This window comes from Nannospalax galili, unplaced genomic scaffold, assembly GCF_000622305.1.
Source record: "Nannospalax galili isolate Female #2095 unplaced genomic scaffold, S.galili_v1.0 scaffold207, whole genome shotgun sequence".
In the NCBI taxonomy this organism is placed as follows: Eukaryota; Metazoa; Chordata; class Mammalia; order Rodentia; family Spalacidae; genus Nannospalax; species Nannospalax galili.
In genome coordinates, this window is record NW_008358517.1 from 6,524,455 (window position 1) to 6,543,697 (window position 19,243).

General features: G+C 44.6%; 1 protein-coding gene and 1 non-coding gene across 2 annotated transcripts in view; one reads left to right on the plus strand and one right to left on the minus strand.

Annotated features, from left to right (window-relative positions):
• Ankh (ANKH inorganic pyrophosphate transport regulator) overlaps positions 1–19,243 on the plus strand; it is a 146,677-nt gene that overhangs the window by 88,058 nt on the left and 39,376 nt on the right. Inside the window, exons 3-4 of the mRNA XM_008821772.2 lie at positions 10,290–10,408; positions 12,199–12,282. Coding sequence (XP_008819994.1) covers positions 10,290–10,408; positions 12,199–12,282 — 203 coding nt within the window. The remainder of the gene's footprint in view (positions 1–10,289; positions 10,409–12,198; positions 12,283–19,243) is intronic.
• Positions 18,056–18,193, minus strand: LOC115068203. Its single transcript, XR_003847579.1, has one exon. It is a non-coding gene; the product is annotated as a small nucleolar RNA SNORA5 (small nucleolar RNA).

Sequence of the window (19,243 nt, forward strand, 5' to 3'; positions counted from 1 at the left end):
CCAGTTGCCTGAAGCAGTGTGAAGGATGTTTCCTGAACCCGTTATGTGCCTTAAACGGTTGCTGGTTTAGTGAGAGGCATGAATGCCACTGAGGAGCCAGAGGATTAACCCAAACCACTCCATGTATTCATTCTCAGAAAGTCAGTGTTTACTCACGTAATTGTGAACTAAAAGTAAATAGGGAAAGGCTTTGTGGTTTTCCTTTTTAATGTAGTGTGGCGTTTTGTCCTAAGAGCACTGCGGAAGAGAGCAGGCTGATGGGCACGCTCAGCTGAGCAATGCTACTGATCATTTCATCAGTACCTAGAGCTTCTAGGAGTGGGTAAGCAGAAAGGAATGCCTTTCTTTCCATCCATTATGCCCTGCCTGCAAGTGTTTGAAGAAAATTTCTACTGTTAGATTTGATCAGGGCCATTTCCAAAGAAGGATACATGTATTGAGAAAATTCAATACCATTTTTAAAATATAGTATAAATACATGTCTTAAATAGCTAAATAAGTCCCTTTTTACTATAGTCTTTTTACTTGAACCCTAAATAAATCTGACTTTCCCTGTTTTAGCCATGGTTGACTGAGACTTTGGGCTGAATAACTCTTGATCTCTCAGTAACAGGGAAGATAAAAGCTGAGCTTGTGTTAGTGATACTGTCATGAAGGAAATGTTAAATCTAAAGTTTTCCATTTTATTTTTTGAGATAAAGTCTCATGTATCCAAGGCTCGCCTCAAGCTTGATGTGTAACTGAGATTGCCCTTGTGATCCTCCTGCCTCTACCTCCTGAGCCCTGGTATTACAGATATGTACCCCCACACCCAGTTTATGCAGTGATGGGGTTGGAACTCAGGGCTTCATGCAAGCTAGACAGCATCCTACTAACTGCGCTCTATTCCCAGTGCATGAGTGTTTCCATTTTATAAATGGAAAGTTAAAAACTCTCAGATCTTAAATTTAAGCCACAGGGATTCTACATCCCAGTTACATTTAGTAATCATTATTGCATTTAATTTTTTACAATTAATAGTTTTATTCCTTCCATCAAACAAATGCTTGTGTCAGTTGCTGAAGAAGTACATATTGATTGATTTCCAACACTCATCTCATAATTTAAAGACTTTTCCTTCTACTACTTCACTGGTCTCCTTCAGTTTTCTGCCCGTCTGTTTAGTCACTCTTGTTTCTGCTGTTGCTTGATCAGGGCCTTTGCCCGCCCTTTGCTCGCCATCTCCCCCCCCCCCCCCCCCCCCCTTCCCCCCTCCCCCCCCCCCCCCCGCCCCGTCCTTTCTCTCTAAGATCTTACCCGGTCTTGGTTTACCAGAGACCGCAGCTCTGTGATGACACACTGCTTTTTCCCCATCCCCCCTTTTCTGTCATCATTTCCTACGTCTGTGAACATGTCCCTCCCAGTTGGAGTTTCTGCTTTGTGTGGTGACACATGCGCCCATTTTCACATCTTCGTGAGGCCGAAAATAGCAGCTCACATTTCTACATTAGCAGTCAGCTCAGGGATAAGTGTGCTGTGATGGGGAGCACTGACATAGGTGAAACCACAGATAATCACTCAATTCTGATTGACTCGAAAAGCGTGGTATGGGCCCAGACACCTTCCTGATCATCTTCACCAGAGCTGAGGCTGAGAAGACAGTCAGTTCTCTTCACCTGCATGGGGCCTGTCAGCAAGAAAGCCACGTGAACAAATGCATCATGCTTAATTCCAGAGAAGAAATATGCACCAGAAAAATCTAGGCTTAAACGTAATTTCTCTCTATTTTTTTTTGTTCAGATAAAACTAGTCTGATTGCCTTAAATATTTCTTTAGGTGCTATTTCTTCATCACTTTAATGAACTTATTTCTTTCCTGCAAGTTCTTCTAATTATGTGTTGTGTTATGTGTGTGTACATGTTTATGTGTGTGCATATATCTGTGTGTGCAGGTGTACATGAATGTGTGTGCTGTGCACATGTGCATGGAGGCCTATGGGTGACATCAGGTGTCTTCTTAAACTTTTTAAAAAATTTTATTTATTATTTTTATTTTATTTGTATGCATGTATTGCCTACATGTAGGTAAGTGTACCCCTGTCGTGCAATGCCTGCAGAGGTCAGAAGAGGCTGTCAGATACCCTGGGACTGGAGTTTCGGACAGTTGTTAGCTGCCATGTGGGTGCTGGGATTCGAACCCAGGACTTCTGCAAGAACAACCAGTGTTCTTTAACGCTGAGCCAGCTCTCCAGCCCCGGGTGTCTTCTTTAGTCACTTTTTGTATGATTTTTAAAGCCAGCCAGGGTCTCTTGTTGGGCCGAGGCTCACCAGTCTGGCTATGCTAGCAGGGATGGGCCTGACTCTCCTCCTCGGCACTGGAGTTGCAGAAGGTGCCCTGCCATGCCTGGCTTTTTACCTGATGCTAGGGATCCTAATTCCGGTCCTCATGTTGGCACAGCGAGCACTGATCTCCACAGCCCCTTCTCTAATTTTTTATGCCATGTCTAGAAGGACATTTGAGAGTAGAAAGCAGAAAGACGTTCTTTCTCTGGGGGATTAGAACTGAAAGTCTCCGTAAACTGGCTCTGAAGGATGAGTTGTGTTAAAACACAGCGTTTTCTAAGTTTTTCCTCGCCTTCTATGTGAAGTGGAGTCAAGAACTTGACCCTGTTCCCTAAATTAATATTTTGCTCAGGCTGAAGTTTAGCCTAGCATGTGTGTGATCTGGGTTCAGTGCCTAATACTGCCAAAAAATATGTGTCTATGTTTCAATATGTGTGTGTGTGTGTGTCTGTGTTTGTCTGTATGTGTATATCTGTGTTTGTGTGTGTGTCTGTCTCTGCGTGTGTGTCTATGTTTGTATGTCTATGTGTCAGTTTGTGCCTATGTTTGTGTGTGTATGTCTGTGTATCTATTTGTATCTGTGTATGTGTGTCTATGATTGCGTCTCTGTGTGTGTCTCTGTGTGTGTCTAAGTCCCCAGTAGTCACATTTCTCATCTATTACACATCTGTTATTACTGTGTGGCATTAGACGTACAGTTCTAGTCCACCTTGCATTTTCTGTGTTTTTTTTCGTTAATGGCCAATTTTTTGGTTCCTTTTCTTTGCTATTTTGCCTGCTTGTTTCACTCTTTAGGATGTTAGTTACAGTTCCCAGCATGAGGCCTTCTATACATTTAAAGAGCATGGGGCTGGAGAGATGGCTCAGCAACTCCGAGCTGTCCTTAATTCCAATTCCAGGGGAATCCAAAGCCCTCTTCTGACCTCAGCGGCATTGCATGACATGGGTGCACTCACATACATGCAGGCAATACACACATACACATAAAATTAAAAATAAAAAATTAAAAAAAGAGCATGTTTCTCTTTTTAGATCTTGTCACTGATAGAGTTCATACATTTCCCCTAGGGGGGGTTTAAAGATGAAGGTAGCATTTTACCTGTGCAGAAGTGCAACATTTGTAGTGCTGGAGCTCTTCTCTTCTTCTTTGAATGGTGGAGCTTTATTCCATCGAGTATCCTCCCCTTCAGTGAAGAAGAATGAGAGTTAGTATCTGCCTTGTTTCACTCACTTTCAGAATGATGCAGTCCCCACCCATCAGTGTCTGAAGAGACAGTGCATGTCAATCCAGACCCCGTTAATCAAAGCTCAGGACTAGAAGGGCAGCAAGCACAAAGAACATGGTTGCCAGCAGCACCCCTCTCCCTAAGTATGTCGCCAGTGGGAAAATGTGTGTGCTCAGTGCCCATTTCTAGAGCTCTGGAAAAACCTGTATTTAGCCACTGAGAGCTGTTGAGAAATGGCAAAATAAAGCACAGCCAGAGCCGGAGCCTTACCCTGCCCCACCCAAGGGAGCTTCTGTCTGGTAGTGAGAGCGGAGGAAGGGTCCTTGGTGAGAAAAAGGAAGGGAGGGTGGCAGTAGCCATACCACAACACAGGTGGAACAGACGCGAGGAGGATGCCACATACTGGAGCAGAGTCAGGTAATCAGGCAGAGGAGAGTCAGAGCCTGCACCCAGGAAGAGCTCTGTTGAGCATGGAAACCAGCAGGAGTCAGGGAGGAAGAGGGAGAGGGTAGGGGAACAGGTGAAGAGCAGTGTGCAGAGAGGAAGCCTACAGGGAGAACACTGTGATGTTGTGCCTAAGCCATATGCCAGGTCCTCTCACCACCAGGCAGATTTATTCCTGTGTTCATGTATGCTTAGTTCAGCTTTGATCAATGGAGACAACTTTTTTTTTTTTTTGTCTTTTTGAGACTGGGTCTCCCTGTAGTCGCAGCTGGCCTGGAACTCACCATGTAGACCAGGCTAGCCTTGAACTCACAGAGATCCACCTGCCTCTGCCTCCCAAGTGCTGGGATTAAAGGTGTGTACACATCTGGCAGTCTCTAGGCTCTTATGTTCGTCTTTTAAACCTCATGGTCTCTAAAGAAATTATTTCACATTTAGAAAGATTGGCTGTGTTTTATAATTCTGCATCATCTCAATGGTATGAACTAGAGCCTTGGTTAGGTCACTGATATTTTTTCAAATGTTATATTTCCTTCCATTGTACTTCCAGTGACTGCAGAAACTCTGGATTTTCCAGCTTCACTCCAGCTGCCTGACCCTGCACATGTCTTACCTCTCAGGATTGACACGCAGGCCCTGCAGGCCCTGGGGATCATCTTCACTTGGAAGGGGCTTCAAACTTAGTTGTGTCCACATCTCAAAAATTGGATGTAGATGTAGCACCTCGGTTTCACGGAGCTGATGTCATCTCTGTGCGCTAGTTAATGGGCCACAGTAGGACAATCAGAATCAGCTAAAGTCAGAAAACACTAGAAGCTCTTTTATAGCATCATCTGTTATTAATTGTGCTTGTTCCAGTAAGGGAAAGAACCTGTTACTGGGTCCTTTTCATTGCATGCCCTGTAGTTAAGGAATTCGTTTTCACTGTTTTATAGTTGTTTTGTCTGATTCTCTTTTACTTCTTCACCACTGGTGAGTGAGGCAGTCTCCCAATCGCTGGCAGTCTTGCACATGGGTGTGGGTTTTCTAGACATGGCTGGAACATACCCCACGAACCACGTAGGCTCTTCCACAGGAAAGCTTGGTGGAGCTTGTGTGGGAAAGATGGCACCACTTCTTACTCAGCACCTCGATTTAGTTTAGGCCAGTGGCCATGGTGCAGGTGATACCTATTTCCTTCTTGTGTGGCATATAAAAAAAGGGACGCTTGCTGCCCTTGTAATTAGTTTCAAATGAGTCCAAGTTGGTTTCACTACAAGGACATGAGTACTTTCTGGCCTCCTTGTTCACAAAAATGTAAGAACCACTGCTCTGGATTTTAGCTTTCTTTACACATTTGTTGCCACTGGTGACCACTTCGCATTCTGAAGTGACTGGATGGTCAGCAGAACTCAGGGGATCTAACTGTGTGCGCGCCCTTACCATGGGCAACTGAAATAATTTCTAGGTTTGTTATGTCTGCCAGCTTTCTCTTTTCAGTCTTACCCCCCAATTCATGACTAGCCCTAAGAAGGGTCAACAAGTTCCATGTGGCAAGTGACACCAACAAGAGCACTAGGAATGAACAGTTTCATGTGTTATGTGAAAACCTGCCCCAGGGACTCAGGATGCCTGCACAGAGTCCTGAATTCGATCTCCAGCACTGCATAAAATTGGATGTGGTGGTGTACTTGGGAAGTGAAGGCAGTAAGATCAGGAGTTTAAGGTCATCCTGAGCTACATAGTGAGGATCAAGGCCAGCCTGGGCTACAGGAGACCTTCTCTCAAAATCACAAAACCAAAAATGACAGAAACAACTCACCCCAGTACTTAGTGGCTTAAAAAGAAAGCATTTACTTTTGCTACCCAGATCATGGCTAGCTGAGCCATCCTTTTGGACTTTGCTGGGATCACACCCCTATGATCAACTGAGAATCAGAGTTGGCTCTGCTGATCTTGAGGGGGTTCTCAAGGGGATGGCCACGTGGCCCCTGCTGAGACAGCTGGGCTTTCTTCTAAAGAAACACCCTCATGGTCCTTCGTGGTCCAGTAGCACTGCCTGAGCATCTCTAGATGGCTGTGGCTGGATTTCAGGTGGCAGAGTGGAGGTACACAAGCCTCCTAAGGCCAAGAGCCAGAGGCACCACACCCCCATTTCCACTACACACTACTGACCAGAATGCATTGCTGCCAGGCTAGGTGGGAGGGTGGCTAGTTGGGTAGACACCCAAACTCGAGCTTGTGGTGGAAGGCAGTATAAAATTACAAAGAACAGAGCTCTAAGGAGGCAGGAAGAGCAGAGGACACTTTTACATTCTTTGGGGAATGATGGGTTGATTCATCCATGAATTCAGTCCATAGTAATCAAATACCTACTCTATGGAAAACCCTGACTGTGTCCTAAGCATTCAGACAGGAATAAGATGTGTTGTCTAGTGAGAAGCAGACACCTGCAGTGACGTCTGACGAACCCCACTCTATCCAGTCCTGATACCAGTGAGGCTGACTTTTGTTCTTGTGTTAAAATTTCATGTTTGCTTCACTTATATTCCATGTGGAGCTAGGATATTTCACCAAGGCCTAGGCCATCTGTGTACCTCCCATCTCCATGTTTTCCAAACACTGACCATTATAGAATATAATTGCACGTATCACACATCAGCATCCCAGCTCTCATGCAGAAAACTGTCCAGTCCACAGCTAGGTAATTGGTACAGTTAATGTGAAGAAGTCACTTGTGTAGTTTATCAGCCATGTAACGCATATACTTTGGAAGTGATACATTAGAAACCTAGGGATGAAAATGTGTGCTCCCATGAAAAGTCTCATAAATAGGATTCAGTGGATCAATAAATAATACTGGAGAGACTTGTACACATTGATACTTTGTTCTGAATTTTCCATCTTGGAAATGCACTACTGCAATGCTCCTAAATGGAGGGGGTGGGTCTCAGTCCCCATGGAATATATGTGTGTAGATTATTTTTCATCAACGTGACTGTTTCATGGTTTGCGATAAGTGCTAGTAAATACTAGCCCAGCAGGTTTGAAAGCCACAATTGCAGAAAGGGCTGTTCTCAGTTGACTAAGGTCATAGGATCTATGAATTTGAAAGGCCTTCCTGTCCTTGTTTGGTCTGGGTCAAAGCCTTCTACCTGTACATAGGTCAAGTCAGTGTCCTGCCATTTGCAGAGCTATAAAACTTGTTTTCATCTGTTCAGAAGCTTTGTTTAATTTTGTTTTATATCTTTCTGTGCTTCATAAGGAAGACTAGCTTTTAGAGAAGTCTTAGTAAGGCAGTTGTGCAAATCCGAAGCTTACTAAACATTGCTAAGGCAGCTAGATTTATCATTAAGGAGTGTATGCAAACCATTTTAAGCAAATCACCAAGTCACCAGCTCAGACTGAGCTAGAAGTAGCTCAGGGCCTGGCACAGAAGGGTAGAATTGGGGACAGGAGAGACTGGGTAGAAACAGGTGCTGGGATTTTACACTCACAGTGGTCACGGGGGAAAACAGTCTCTTAGTTGCAATCAGATTCTTCTACCATTTAAGGAAGACCAGAAGCAAGAAAATCTGGGAGAAAAAGCTGTCTTCAGCTTCTAAACGTCTCCTTTAGTAGCTAAGAAACCAAGAGTTTAAGGTAGGAAGAAAAGTTAAAAAGAGGAAAATGTAGCCCTTGGCCCAGGAGCCCCCAATGTCCTGGAAACTGGGCACGGGGAGTTGGAAGCGCAAGGGAGGGACTTGCGCATGCCCAGGAGGCAGAGCTGGGAGAAAGGACCACCATCCTCATGGTTCCTCGGCCCCTTAACCCTATTTGTGTTTATTCATAGAGCCTGCACAAAGGCCCTGATTCGGCGCGTTCATTAAAATAACTGAATAAGAAGCTGTATTTGCAGGGGTGGGGAAGCTCACTTCCATTGATCTCCCTCTTCCCAGGCAACACAGGAGCAGGCCTCAGGCCCTGCTCTCAGCTGCTCAAACTCACGCGTCTCATCTTTTCTTGCTGCCACCCCAGACTCTTAACATAAAAATAGTTCTTTTTCTCAAAAACTACCTATTGTCGTTTGTCAGGGAAGCTATATCAAAATACTACAGACTGTGTAGTGTAAACAGCAGGAATGTACAGTCTTCCAGTTCTGAACTTCTGGAGGCAAGAAGCCCAAGGTCAAAGTATGGGCAGGCTGATTCCTTCTGAGCCCTTTGAGGAACAACCTGCCCTCTGCCTGCCCCCTGGTTTCTGGGGCTTTGCTGGCAGTCTTTGACATGGAATGGCATCACCCAATCTCTGCCCTCACCCTTACAAAGGGCTCTTCCTCTGCAGAGCTCTCTTTGTGTCCAATTTCTCCCTTTTATAAGGCCACCAGTCATATTGTGTTGGGCACCCACTCACTCCAGTGTGACTTCATCTTGTTATATTCACAGTGGCCCTCTTGCTACATAAGGTCACTTTCAGAGGTCCAGGGGTGAGGACTTTGATGTTTGAACTTCAGGGAGACATGGTTTGCCCATGACACCACTTTTCTGGCTCTCAGCCTTTCCCTAGACCATGATCCTTAACATCGGCCCCTGCACTTAGGTCCTGTCAGTTGGCATGCTCCATGGACTGTAACCTTTACCAGAGGATTTTCACTCACTCATGAGCTATTTATAGCAGTGTACACACTTGCATGTGACATCCCTGCCCTTTTCATCACCAGCTGCTTCTGTAGGGCAGGGGCAGTGGTACGGGTAGGTGGCGGCTCTCTCCTTATAAGACCCTGCACAAGCAAGCACTTGTTGGCTACATAAAAGCAAATATACAGATAAATAGCAGCAACGATAAAGCAGCAAAACTTCTGCAGCTCAGCACCCAGAGTAGATGTTGTGACTCAGGAACACCTTCACTCTGGCTTTGTCTTTCCACCCACCGAGCACTGGTCTCACATGCCTCTTACCTTGATACAGACTAAGATTTCAGTTCCTTCACTGCCACATTCCAGGGTCCAGTCAGGCCACTGTCTGCATCTTCTGATGCAACAGTGGGTCCAAGCGCAGCTGTCTCTTCCTTCAGGTCCCTTGCTCAGCTTCCCTTCTTGCATCCTTGGTGGTCTTGATGCCCCTGTCACCCTCCTCACCTGACACCTTTGCTTCCCTTTGCAGCCCTGCCCTGCACTCTGGACATCATAACCATCTCAGCTTCCTCATCCTGAACTTGCCTCTTTGCTCATTATGACCTCTGAGATTCCCATCTGTACCTTTCAGTGTCCTGAAGGTCATTTCTAAGATCTCACTACAAAATCTCTGTGACTCAAGACTAATCCTGACAAAGGAGCATTGTCTCCATTGACCCAACCTCTGAAATGGGGCTCTTATTATTTCCCTGTAGCTCCTCTGTGTCTATGGGTGTTGTGCATGTGTATATCCATGGTTACGAGAGAGAGAGTCCCAGAGCTAGCACCTACTGGTAGAGCACTTGTATGAGCCTTGAGGAACATGGATTCACATCGTCACAGTAGGTTGAAACTGGCTCAGTCGTTCTTTCATCTCTATTCATGATGTCTGTTAGGATGCTAATTGATAGATAAGTCCTACCTCTTTCTCCCCTTGTCTGTGAGCTTGTGCACACCCATCCTGCCTGTGAGTTGAGTGCCCTCTCTGGCTCGGTCTCACATTTTGATGAGTCCTGACATAGGAGGACTTCCAAAGCACCTCCTGGGTATCACTGTCTACTATGCAGGACTGTTTCTGATCTTGCCACCCTCCTCTCAAGAAATGGCATCAGTGCTCGCAGGTGTCAAAAGTTAACTTTAAATGTGTGGAAAAGGCATGCTAACATCTAAGAATCGTCTCAGTAAAAAACTAACAGTATAATAACATTTAGTAATAACATTTAGCTTTAACTAGATCCGTCACTCATTCTAATATCAATATACTATTTGCGATATCGCAAATTGTTATGGAAGATTGTGTAAATTGATACTAAATAAATCTACAAAAAGAAATTCAACTCATTGAGAGATAGTAAATTAAAATGTAGATGCGTGTCACTCAGCGAGGGTCATCGTTTGTAAGAAGTATATATAGTCTGACCACACTTTCATGTTGAAGCTTACATGTTTACCCCCCACACCTTTAAAAGCACTGGGTAACGAGCACCCAAAGTGTACTTCCTCCCCCTGGGTAGAGGAATGAAATTATTGTAGATTGTTTTCTTCTATTTTTTTCTGATTTTTCCACAGCAAGCAGATACGACATTTACAATTAGTTTAAGTTCTTTAGATTAAAAGTATATGCAGGTGTCTTTGAATGTTGCTGTGTATTTTTTGGATCCCTTGCAGCCTACAGTGATTTGGGGTACTACATTATCAACAAGCTACATCACGTGGACGAATCTGTGGGGAGCAAAACAAGAAGGGCCTTCCTGTATCTCGCTGCCTTCCCTTTCATGGATGCCATGGTAAGTAGAGGAAACAGTGGGCTTTTCTTCTTTTTAATGGTACACTATGTGTATCATAAAATTCACTAAACATTTTTATGTCTCCTTCAGTAGCATAAAGAACATTCATGTTTTTGTAGTTAATTTCCAGAGCTCTTTTCACATTGCAAAACTAAGGCTTTCCTCACTAAATAATAACTCCACCCATCCCTGAAAGAGTTAAGGCTGAACATTCTACACTGCACCTATGACATCATTCTGTCTCCCCTCTAAAGTGGAAGTGGGAATCTAAATACAGAGAGTTGTAATTATGCAGCGAATTCTGGGAACTCAGGACAGTCCATGGAAGTGAATCGCAGTCTCTCAGATGCTCTGTCTTCTACTGCCTGTCAGCTCTATTTATTGTGTCATGAGAGAGTTTCTAAAACTCACTACAAATTAAGCATCTCTAGTCCTCCAATCCCAGACCCTAAACTGGCCTAAAATCAAAAACTTCTTGCATGGTACCACAGCTGGGAAACCCTACACTCAATTTCATCTGTAAAATTCTTTCATGCACAAAAGTTTTTACAATATTGTATAAAATTACCTTCAGGCTATTTGTATAAGAAATATAAATTTCGTGTTTAGACATGGGTTCCAGTCCCTGGTTATCTCATTATAGGTGTGTATACAACATTCCATTTCTAGTGCCAAGCATTTTGGATATTCAACCTGCGTAACACTAGACTGTAATGAAATACCCCTTTCTTCCATGTTTTATTCATAAATTCTCCTGAAAACCCAATAGAACAGTAAGAAACTGCTAATAAAATCCAAAATGAGCATTTTGTGAAAAGTGATCATCTCTTCCCCCACCCACTTACACACACACACACACACACACACACACACACACACACACACACACACACACACACACACACACACACACCTGCATATGCACATGTGCATCTACCTGCAGCACAAGCCTGATAACTTGGTTGGAGAGATAATTTTGGAAGCCATGAAGCCTGTCATCCAGATGACTTTCAGACAATAAAGGCAGTCCACAAGGTGCTGCTCACAAGTATTATCTACATTTTGCCCTTTTGAAAAAGTGTTTGGCACCTTGTGACCTCAGAACTGAGGAAGAAAGTAGACACGGCAGCTGCTCTACAAATCGTGACACAGACTGGGGACTTTTGTGACTGTATTCAGCTCAAATGTAATGTTCTTTCTGTCAGTTCAAATTGGACTTTAAGGTGAGAAGTGCAGTCCTTACAGATGCTGTCCTGAGCATCTCTCAGACCTGCCGCCTCCCGAACGTAGGGTTGCCTGCTCGTACTTAGGACCTTCCTCTGAGCCTCCCTCGAAGATAAAATCAGGATCAGATCCTCCCCAAACCTGGAGACAGGAAAATGGCAGTCAGGGGTTAGTCAGAGAGAACTGATGCCCGCAGTAACTCAAAGCCATATTAGAGCCTTCATTCTAATGTGTTTCTGGGAGGAAAACCAGTTCTGTGGGATCCAGATCGCTCCAGGAAAGATCTTGTCTCCTCCTGGAAGTCATTCAGCTCCTAGTCAAGCAGACCAGCCCAACCAGTCCCCAGTTAGTGTAACTAAATAGATGTGTAATGTGTACAGTCACTTATCCCACCCCTTATTCAGCTAGCCACCAGATGAAGTTAACTTTTACCAGTGATTTTTCAAACCTGTTGCTAAGACTTTTGGAGATACAAAGTGTGTTTCAGGAATATCTAGTAAGTCATAATAAAAGAAACACTGTGATCCAATTGTATCTCTCATTGAAAATCCTTTTCTTCCTGGCAGGCATGGACACATGCTGGCATTCTCTTAAAACACAAATACAGTTTCCTGGTGGGATGTGCCTCAATCTCAGACGTCATAGCTCAGGTAACTATGGACTATCTGTGTGTCTGTCATGCTTCTCAGTGGCCTTCTGATAAATAACCTATAGGATGGAACAGAGATGTTGAAGTCATGTTTACAGTTGGGTCTGTGTGCCACTTCCCAGCATTCAGCTGCATCAGCTGTGGATTCTGATAACCATTACATGAGTGAGGAAATATGATCACAGTATGTCTAGTCTGTGCTAGGATGAGTGGTGTATAGATTTCAGTTCAGTGTCTAGAGTTTTAACCATATTTTTGAAGCCTGTACATATGAACTGATGACTGAGGGGGCTGGGGAGATGGTTCAGTGGGTAAAGTACCTGCCAGGCATGAGGACCAGAGTACAGATTCCCAGCACATGTGTAAACGTGTGCATCTGTAACCCCAGCACCAGGTGCGTGAAGGTGGGCAGATCCCAGGCCAGGGCCTTGCTGCCCAGTCAGTCTAGCTGAAATGTCTAGCTCCACATCCAGGGAGAGACCCTGTCTCAAAACATAAGATAGAGAGTAAAAGAGAAAGACACCCCACATCAGCCTGTGGCCTCTGCATGTGCATACATGGGTGATTGCACCCCCCCCACACACATACACACATATACACAAAAAGGAAAAGAAAAGAAAAAAATGATTACTGAGTCCCACTAGGTACATTTGGAACCAGTCAGATGGTCACTGTGCAGCCTGTCACTTGGTTCCAGAATGAGCACTTGGGAATTATGAAGTTATTCTTTCTTCATTGTTTCTTAAATTTTATTTATTTATGATTATTGGGGGGGGGGCATGCATGCCAGGAACATGTGTGGAGGTCAGAGGACAACTTTGTGGAGTTGGTTCTCTCCTTCTTACTTTACATTGGTTCTGGGGATTGCACTCAGGTCACCAGGTTTATGTGGCAAGCACTTTACCCACTGAGCTTTCTTGCCAGCCCAGTTTTGTTTTGTTTTATTCTTTTTACTGAGACACAGTCTCTCTCTCTCTCTGTTGCTCAGGCTGACTTTGAAATCTCAGTGATCCTCCTGCCTTAACCTTCAGAGTACTGGGATTATTCTTAAACATGGCTTCCTGTGTATGTGTCATGAAGTCCTATCATTCACATGTGACTTCTCCACATTTAAAAGGAAAGTCAGTGCCACTGTAGGACCATGCTGTCTGAGAAGCATGAGCTTCCCCTTCCTCTGTGCCCCAGCCCGGCCCCAGCCCAGCCCTGCCCTTTCTTTCTTCTTCTCTCTCAGAATACCACATGAAAAGCTTCTAGGGAAAGTTAGATTAATTCCTTCTGTTTATTAACTTGACCAAGTCCCTACAGTGAGGGGCTTGAGAGAAAGATGTGTTCCTGGAGGAAGGGTTAGATGGTCATCTTACTTCGAGAGTCTCAGTTCTGCCTGCAAACAGTTCCCTGCGGTTTCCTTGATTGAACACCCTTGTTTCTAAGCCATGGCTTTGAAATAATCTACTGTTAAACTATTAGGTTTACCTCCCTAAAGACCAAGAATTAAATTTCCAAATTAATTGCATTTACTCCATGGCTCAGTAGTAAAAGTAATTGAAATTAATTCCTGCTAACGTGTACATGTGCCCGAGTCCTAGCTAACATCATTCTTTGATATATCTTGTTAATTTTCCTGTACAGCTATTAGAGTTTTTGACCCATTACAGCTATTAGAGTCTTACTTCCAGCATCCTCTGAGAGCTGAACTGAGTGAGCTGCCTTGTTCACTCTAAATACTTAATTTGAAATGAAGGAAGCATCTCTCCTTTCAAACCGCATCAGCAACTCAGTGAGTGTTTGTAGATGTGTGTTATTTTAAAGCCAAAAAGACAAAAGAAAGAAAAAAGGAAGCAGAAAGCACTTAGCTTATAAAAATAGTTAGCATCTCGGGGCAGAAGAAAAAAACGTACTCCTGGAAAATGCTTTGTATGCCCACAGCCATTTTCCTCCTCTGTTTTCAGCCTAACCCTGGCCCCACCTCTTGGAATAAACAAATCTAGTTAGTAGGATGGAGGGAAGCTGAGTTCAGATGCCATCTGGCCCCTGGCTGTTCCTGGTATAGTAGTTATTTTAAACCTTCTTATTTGAGTTCCTGCCACAATTTGGTTAGGGGAATAAGTCCTCTTTTCCTCATTAGGTCTTCTCTTCCAGACACCCACTCCAGGTTTCTTATTATTATTACCTGAAAGCATGTTACTTTCTAATTTGATAATTTGTAAATAGGTCCCATGCAAAATACTATCTAGCTTGACATTGTCAATGCAATAAATAAATAAATAATTTAAAAAACACAGCTCTCACTTCAAAGGAGAGAAGAGATAGTTCATTCTGAAGCCAAATATGAGTGCCCATGACCTCTGGGAACAGAGATTTAGGTTACCCCAAACTCCATGTTGCAATGCGGTAACAGTTTGATAAGTATTTAGTAACAGAACAAAGAAAGTCATAAATCAAGGTATTTTTCAAGTACATTGGTGGAAACATTAAGTAAGCAGGTTACAACAAAGTGAGAAACCTCAACTTTGGGCCTCAGATGCTATCTGATGACACTCAGCCTTTTGGTTGGTGGAAGCTAGGGTTTTGTTAAGTAAATACATTCCGAAAGGATTTTTATCTGATAGTCACAGGGCGTTAGGTCAAACAGAGAGGTAGGCAAAGTATAGCGACTAAAGATGGCCCAAGATAAACTATCATTAGGTTCTGGACCTGCAACATTCCAACCTCCCCACAATCATTGAAGTTCTAATCAGTTGATCAGCCTTGCAGAAGGTTCACTGGAAGGTGCAGCCTCTTTCCAGGAACCTTCTTCACCAGTGTGTAATGAAACTGGTTAAAAATGCCTAGAATTCAGCAACAACTTCTCACTTGAACAAATCCACCCACCCCCAAGTTTATTGGTTTCATATAATAGCACAAAATTGTCTTGGTTTGTTCAAGCATGTGGCCTGTTCTCTGCTGCCCTTATTGAATTGTAGTTCCAGTTGTCCCAGTGAATGACATCACCAAGGGCTTCATAAAAATGCTGCTAGTTGGCTCCATTCCAGGATCATCTAGATTTTCTTGGTTCCTTCAGAATCAGACTGAGAATTCTCTTGATGCTGCTTATCCATCCTGGGACCTCCCATCCCCTACTATCTGCTGCAGCATGCCTTCAGAGGCCAGCTGGAACCCCAGGATAACAAGAGCAGACCCCTCTTTTACTGTCTTTCCATCTTAACCTCTGGCAAGACCCTAACCTTGAACTTGCCCTTGTCATGCCCTGCCTCACCTGCCCCCAGCAGCAAATTCTTCTTGTAGAAACTTGGACAGCAGTTATAATCAAACATACTGCATGACCTCCTCAGGCAGCTTAGCTGACCCTGGGGGCTGTTGCAGAAGGGCTCTCCCCCTCCCACTTCTCATTTCACAGAGAAAACTGGAGCAGCCTCATTCTTCAACTTCACCTTCCAGCCTGCAAGCTCACCTTCCAGCCTTGATGTCATCTCCACTTTCCCTAATATTTGGAGAGGTAGTATCCCTCATCCAAGGCAACCTCTTTGACCTACACTTTGAGCCCTAGTCTGGCCTGCTTTCTCAGAGCGTTATTGACAGTTTCCAATGACCCTTCGGTCTCCCTGGATGATTCTCTGGGTGTGTGAATATACTCAAATCTGAAAGTGCAGAAGCAGCAAGATTTCTCTTGGTCCCTTCTTACTCTTTAGCTAGAATTATTCTTCTCTTTATTGCTTCACAGTGAAACTTCTTAGAAGGGTAGTTTCCACTCACCATCTCCATTTTTCCACTTCTTTTGCAGTGTTCCCTACATGCATCTGGCTTCACCTCTAGCATACTATTTCACTCTGATCTCCCTTATCTGGGATCTGAGTCATTAGACCCTGGAGGCAGTTTCCACTGTCTCACAGACACCTCTGCAGCTCCTTGCTGTGTAGACAGAGTGGGAGGAGCTTCACAGAGATGAGACTCCTCTCTGTCCACGATGTGGTTTGATCCCTAAAGTTTCACATGTAGGAGGGTTGGACTCTTTTAAGAGGGGGACCTTTAGGTCATTGGGAGTTGCCCTTGAGACAGCTATGGGATTCCAGTCTCTCTGGTTTGATATTTTCAAGTGATCTGCTACACACACTTCCACCATTGCCATGAGCCATGAAGTAACACAGCCAAGGATGTCAGAGGGGACCCACGGAGCCTGCACCATGTCTCAGAAAATGGGTTAAATAAGCCCTCTTACAGCAACAGCAAAACAGACTAATGTAGTCTTCAGCATCTGCAACACAGTTATGATCCTCTGTTAAATATCTGTCGTCTTTCCTTCTCAGAGCACCAGTCAGAGCTACCCAGATGCCTTTGTGACATACCCACTCAGGTCCTTCAAAGGTACCCACAGCCAGAGTTGAAGATCTTCCATACCAGGCATTCTGTTGAAGAAATCAATAGTGCTATGTCTTCTTAGAAACCTAAGAGTCATCCTGGAAGGGTCTTCCTTTATCACCAAGTACTTAGATTCTGACCTTTGGCATTCCTTCCCTTCTCTGTGCCCATCTCTGCTGCTGTCACCCTGGTTGGGGAGTCATCCTCTCCTACCTGCAGAGCTGAGCAGCCTCCTCACTCACCTCCACCAGCTGCCCTGTCTTCTCCACCCAGCCCACACTGTTCCTAATGTAGCCATAGCCATCTTGCCCAGGGAAATCCTGACTACCCCAGCCTATGTCTAAAGCTTGCTTTGAAACTCACTTCTGTATTCTTGAAAATCTCAGTTCCTAATGCTGACCCACAAGGGGCTGAAGACTCACAAACCCTAGTGCCTCCCTAGCCCCAACATGGTCCTTTCCCCAACCGTGCTCTTTTCTGCCTAGGAAGAAATATTCTGCCTCATTCTCCCCCACTGCCTTCTTGTCCCTCCCACCTCTGTTAAAGCTTGAGTTCTCAGCCTAGGCAGTGCCCAGTAGAGATGCCCACCCTCCCCTACAGCACCTCACTCTTCCCTGACAGGCAATGGGATGCTCACTGACCCACTGTTTGAAAATCATGTCTGCCCTCTCCAGTAGACTGTCAGCCCCAACAGACAAGACTGGGGCTGTCTCTATCACTGAATCCCAGCACCTGGCTTGAGGCTAGCACATACTAACTCTGGGAACATCCCTACCACAGACAGCAGCGGGTTCCTTTCAAACATAATCTGACATGTTTTTGATGGCTCTGTCAGATTCAGAATTGTAATTCTGGATTGAGATGCAAAGGGCAGGAGTGTTATTTTTGAGCTGATAAAAGATACAGTCTGCCATGAAGACACCAGACCTGTGGCAAGTGCTGGGCTGCATAGCTTCAGTCTGTTGGGAATTCAGGGGGAAGCTGATAGCATCATCACCTTGACCTTAGGTGCTCCCTTGACCAAGCCCATCCTCCTGCCTCCTTTTGGTTCTAGACACTGCACATCAGGCGGCTATCTCGTCTCCTCCATGCTTACACCTCTTTGGCCAATATCTTCCCTTTCCCTCTTGTTTAGTTCCTCCTCCACAGTCCTGCTCCTCAACCCTCTGTCTTATAGAGCTGTTCTGACAGCTCTGGGTGTCTTCCTAGACTCAGAGGACATATTAAGCTTCACAGGTTTGGGGGTTTTGAGGTTTTGTTTTGTTTTGCTTTTTTTTTTTTTTTTTTTTATTTTGTCTCCCTGCAGCCCTAGCTGGCCTGGAACTCGCTATGTAGACTACTAGGCTGGCTTCGAACTCACAGAGATCCCCCTGCCTCTGCCTCCGAGTGCTGGATTAAAGGCATACGCCACCACATCTGGCTTAAGGTGACCAAATTTATCCCTGAGCCCAGGCAGGCAAGGGCTACAGGGCCCATGAGTCACAGTATTTCTATGGCAGTCTCTTGGGCCAGTGCCTGCCATTGGCAGGGTAGGCACTGAATTTGACATGGCTGCACATAGGTGGCACATTTTTTGGTTTCCAGCTGTACGTATCACCACCCTGATACAATGCATTTTTTTTTTGTAGATGGTAAATGAAGGTTGCTGTGGATATACTTACTCCAAGCATGCATAAAAAGGCATTGTAGGGAACTCTGACTAGTCAGCTAAGTAAATAGGCATTGTATCCACAGCCCAAAGCACCTGACATTGGCAGTGTGTCCCAGCACTTCTTCCTGCTGGTCTTCACGTCTTTCCATTCACTGCCATTGGTCAGCTTCCTTATTCCAAGTAGCACTTCTGTGCTCTGCAACCTGAGGACTCAGTGATGACGCTGGCCACACTGACATAGTTTTAGAATGTCCGCTGGCCTGAGTGCTGCGCTGAGAGACCACCACCTAAGACTCGATTGTGTTCTGAGTTCTCCCGTTGTGCTCTTGTCTCCCTGTGGCAGTGAACACACTGATGTCACACATCCTGCCTGGGCACTGTGTCCTTCATAACTCTGTCCTCGCTGTGTTTTCATAATGCAGTGGTCAGCCTCATCCTCCCTCAGTGGTATTACACTGGACACACCTGTTCTCCCATGGGTATTTGCGCATTAAAGTTGTTACCTCAACGATTCCCCCATGCCCATTTTCCCTACTTTTAGCTTATTGTGCCTCCAGAATTTTCTGCACAAGAGTTCCCAGGAGGGCCCTTGGCAGAGGCTAAGCCGACTCTCTAGAAATTGCAGCATGAGGAGATTAATACATTTTAAATTCTGCCTTAGAGACTGAACCATCCAAGAAAGAATAACACTTTATCATGATTTCAGGCCCTCCTGACTCTGGTCATTTCTACCAGCCACACGACCAGTTTCCAACCTCTAAGTATCACCATTGTGATTTGGAATGTAGGTTTTATAGATGGTAAATAGGAAGCTTACAACTTCCAAATATGCATATAAGGGCACCCAGATCTCTAGGCAAATAAATGGACATCATAGTCACTTCACAAAGAATATTTTGATCAGTTTCCTAAGTTTATATTTTAGATTTATGTTATTTCATAATAATTTCTAGTG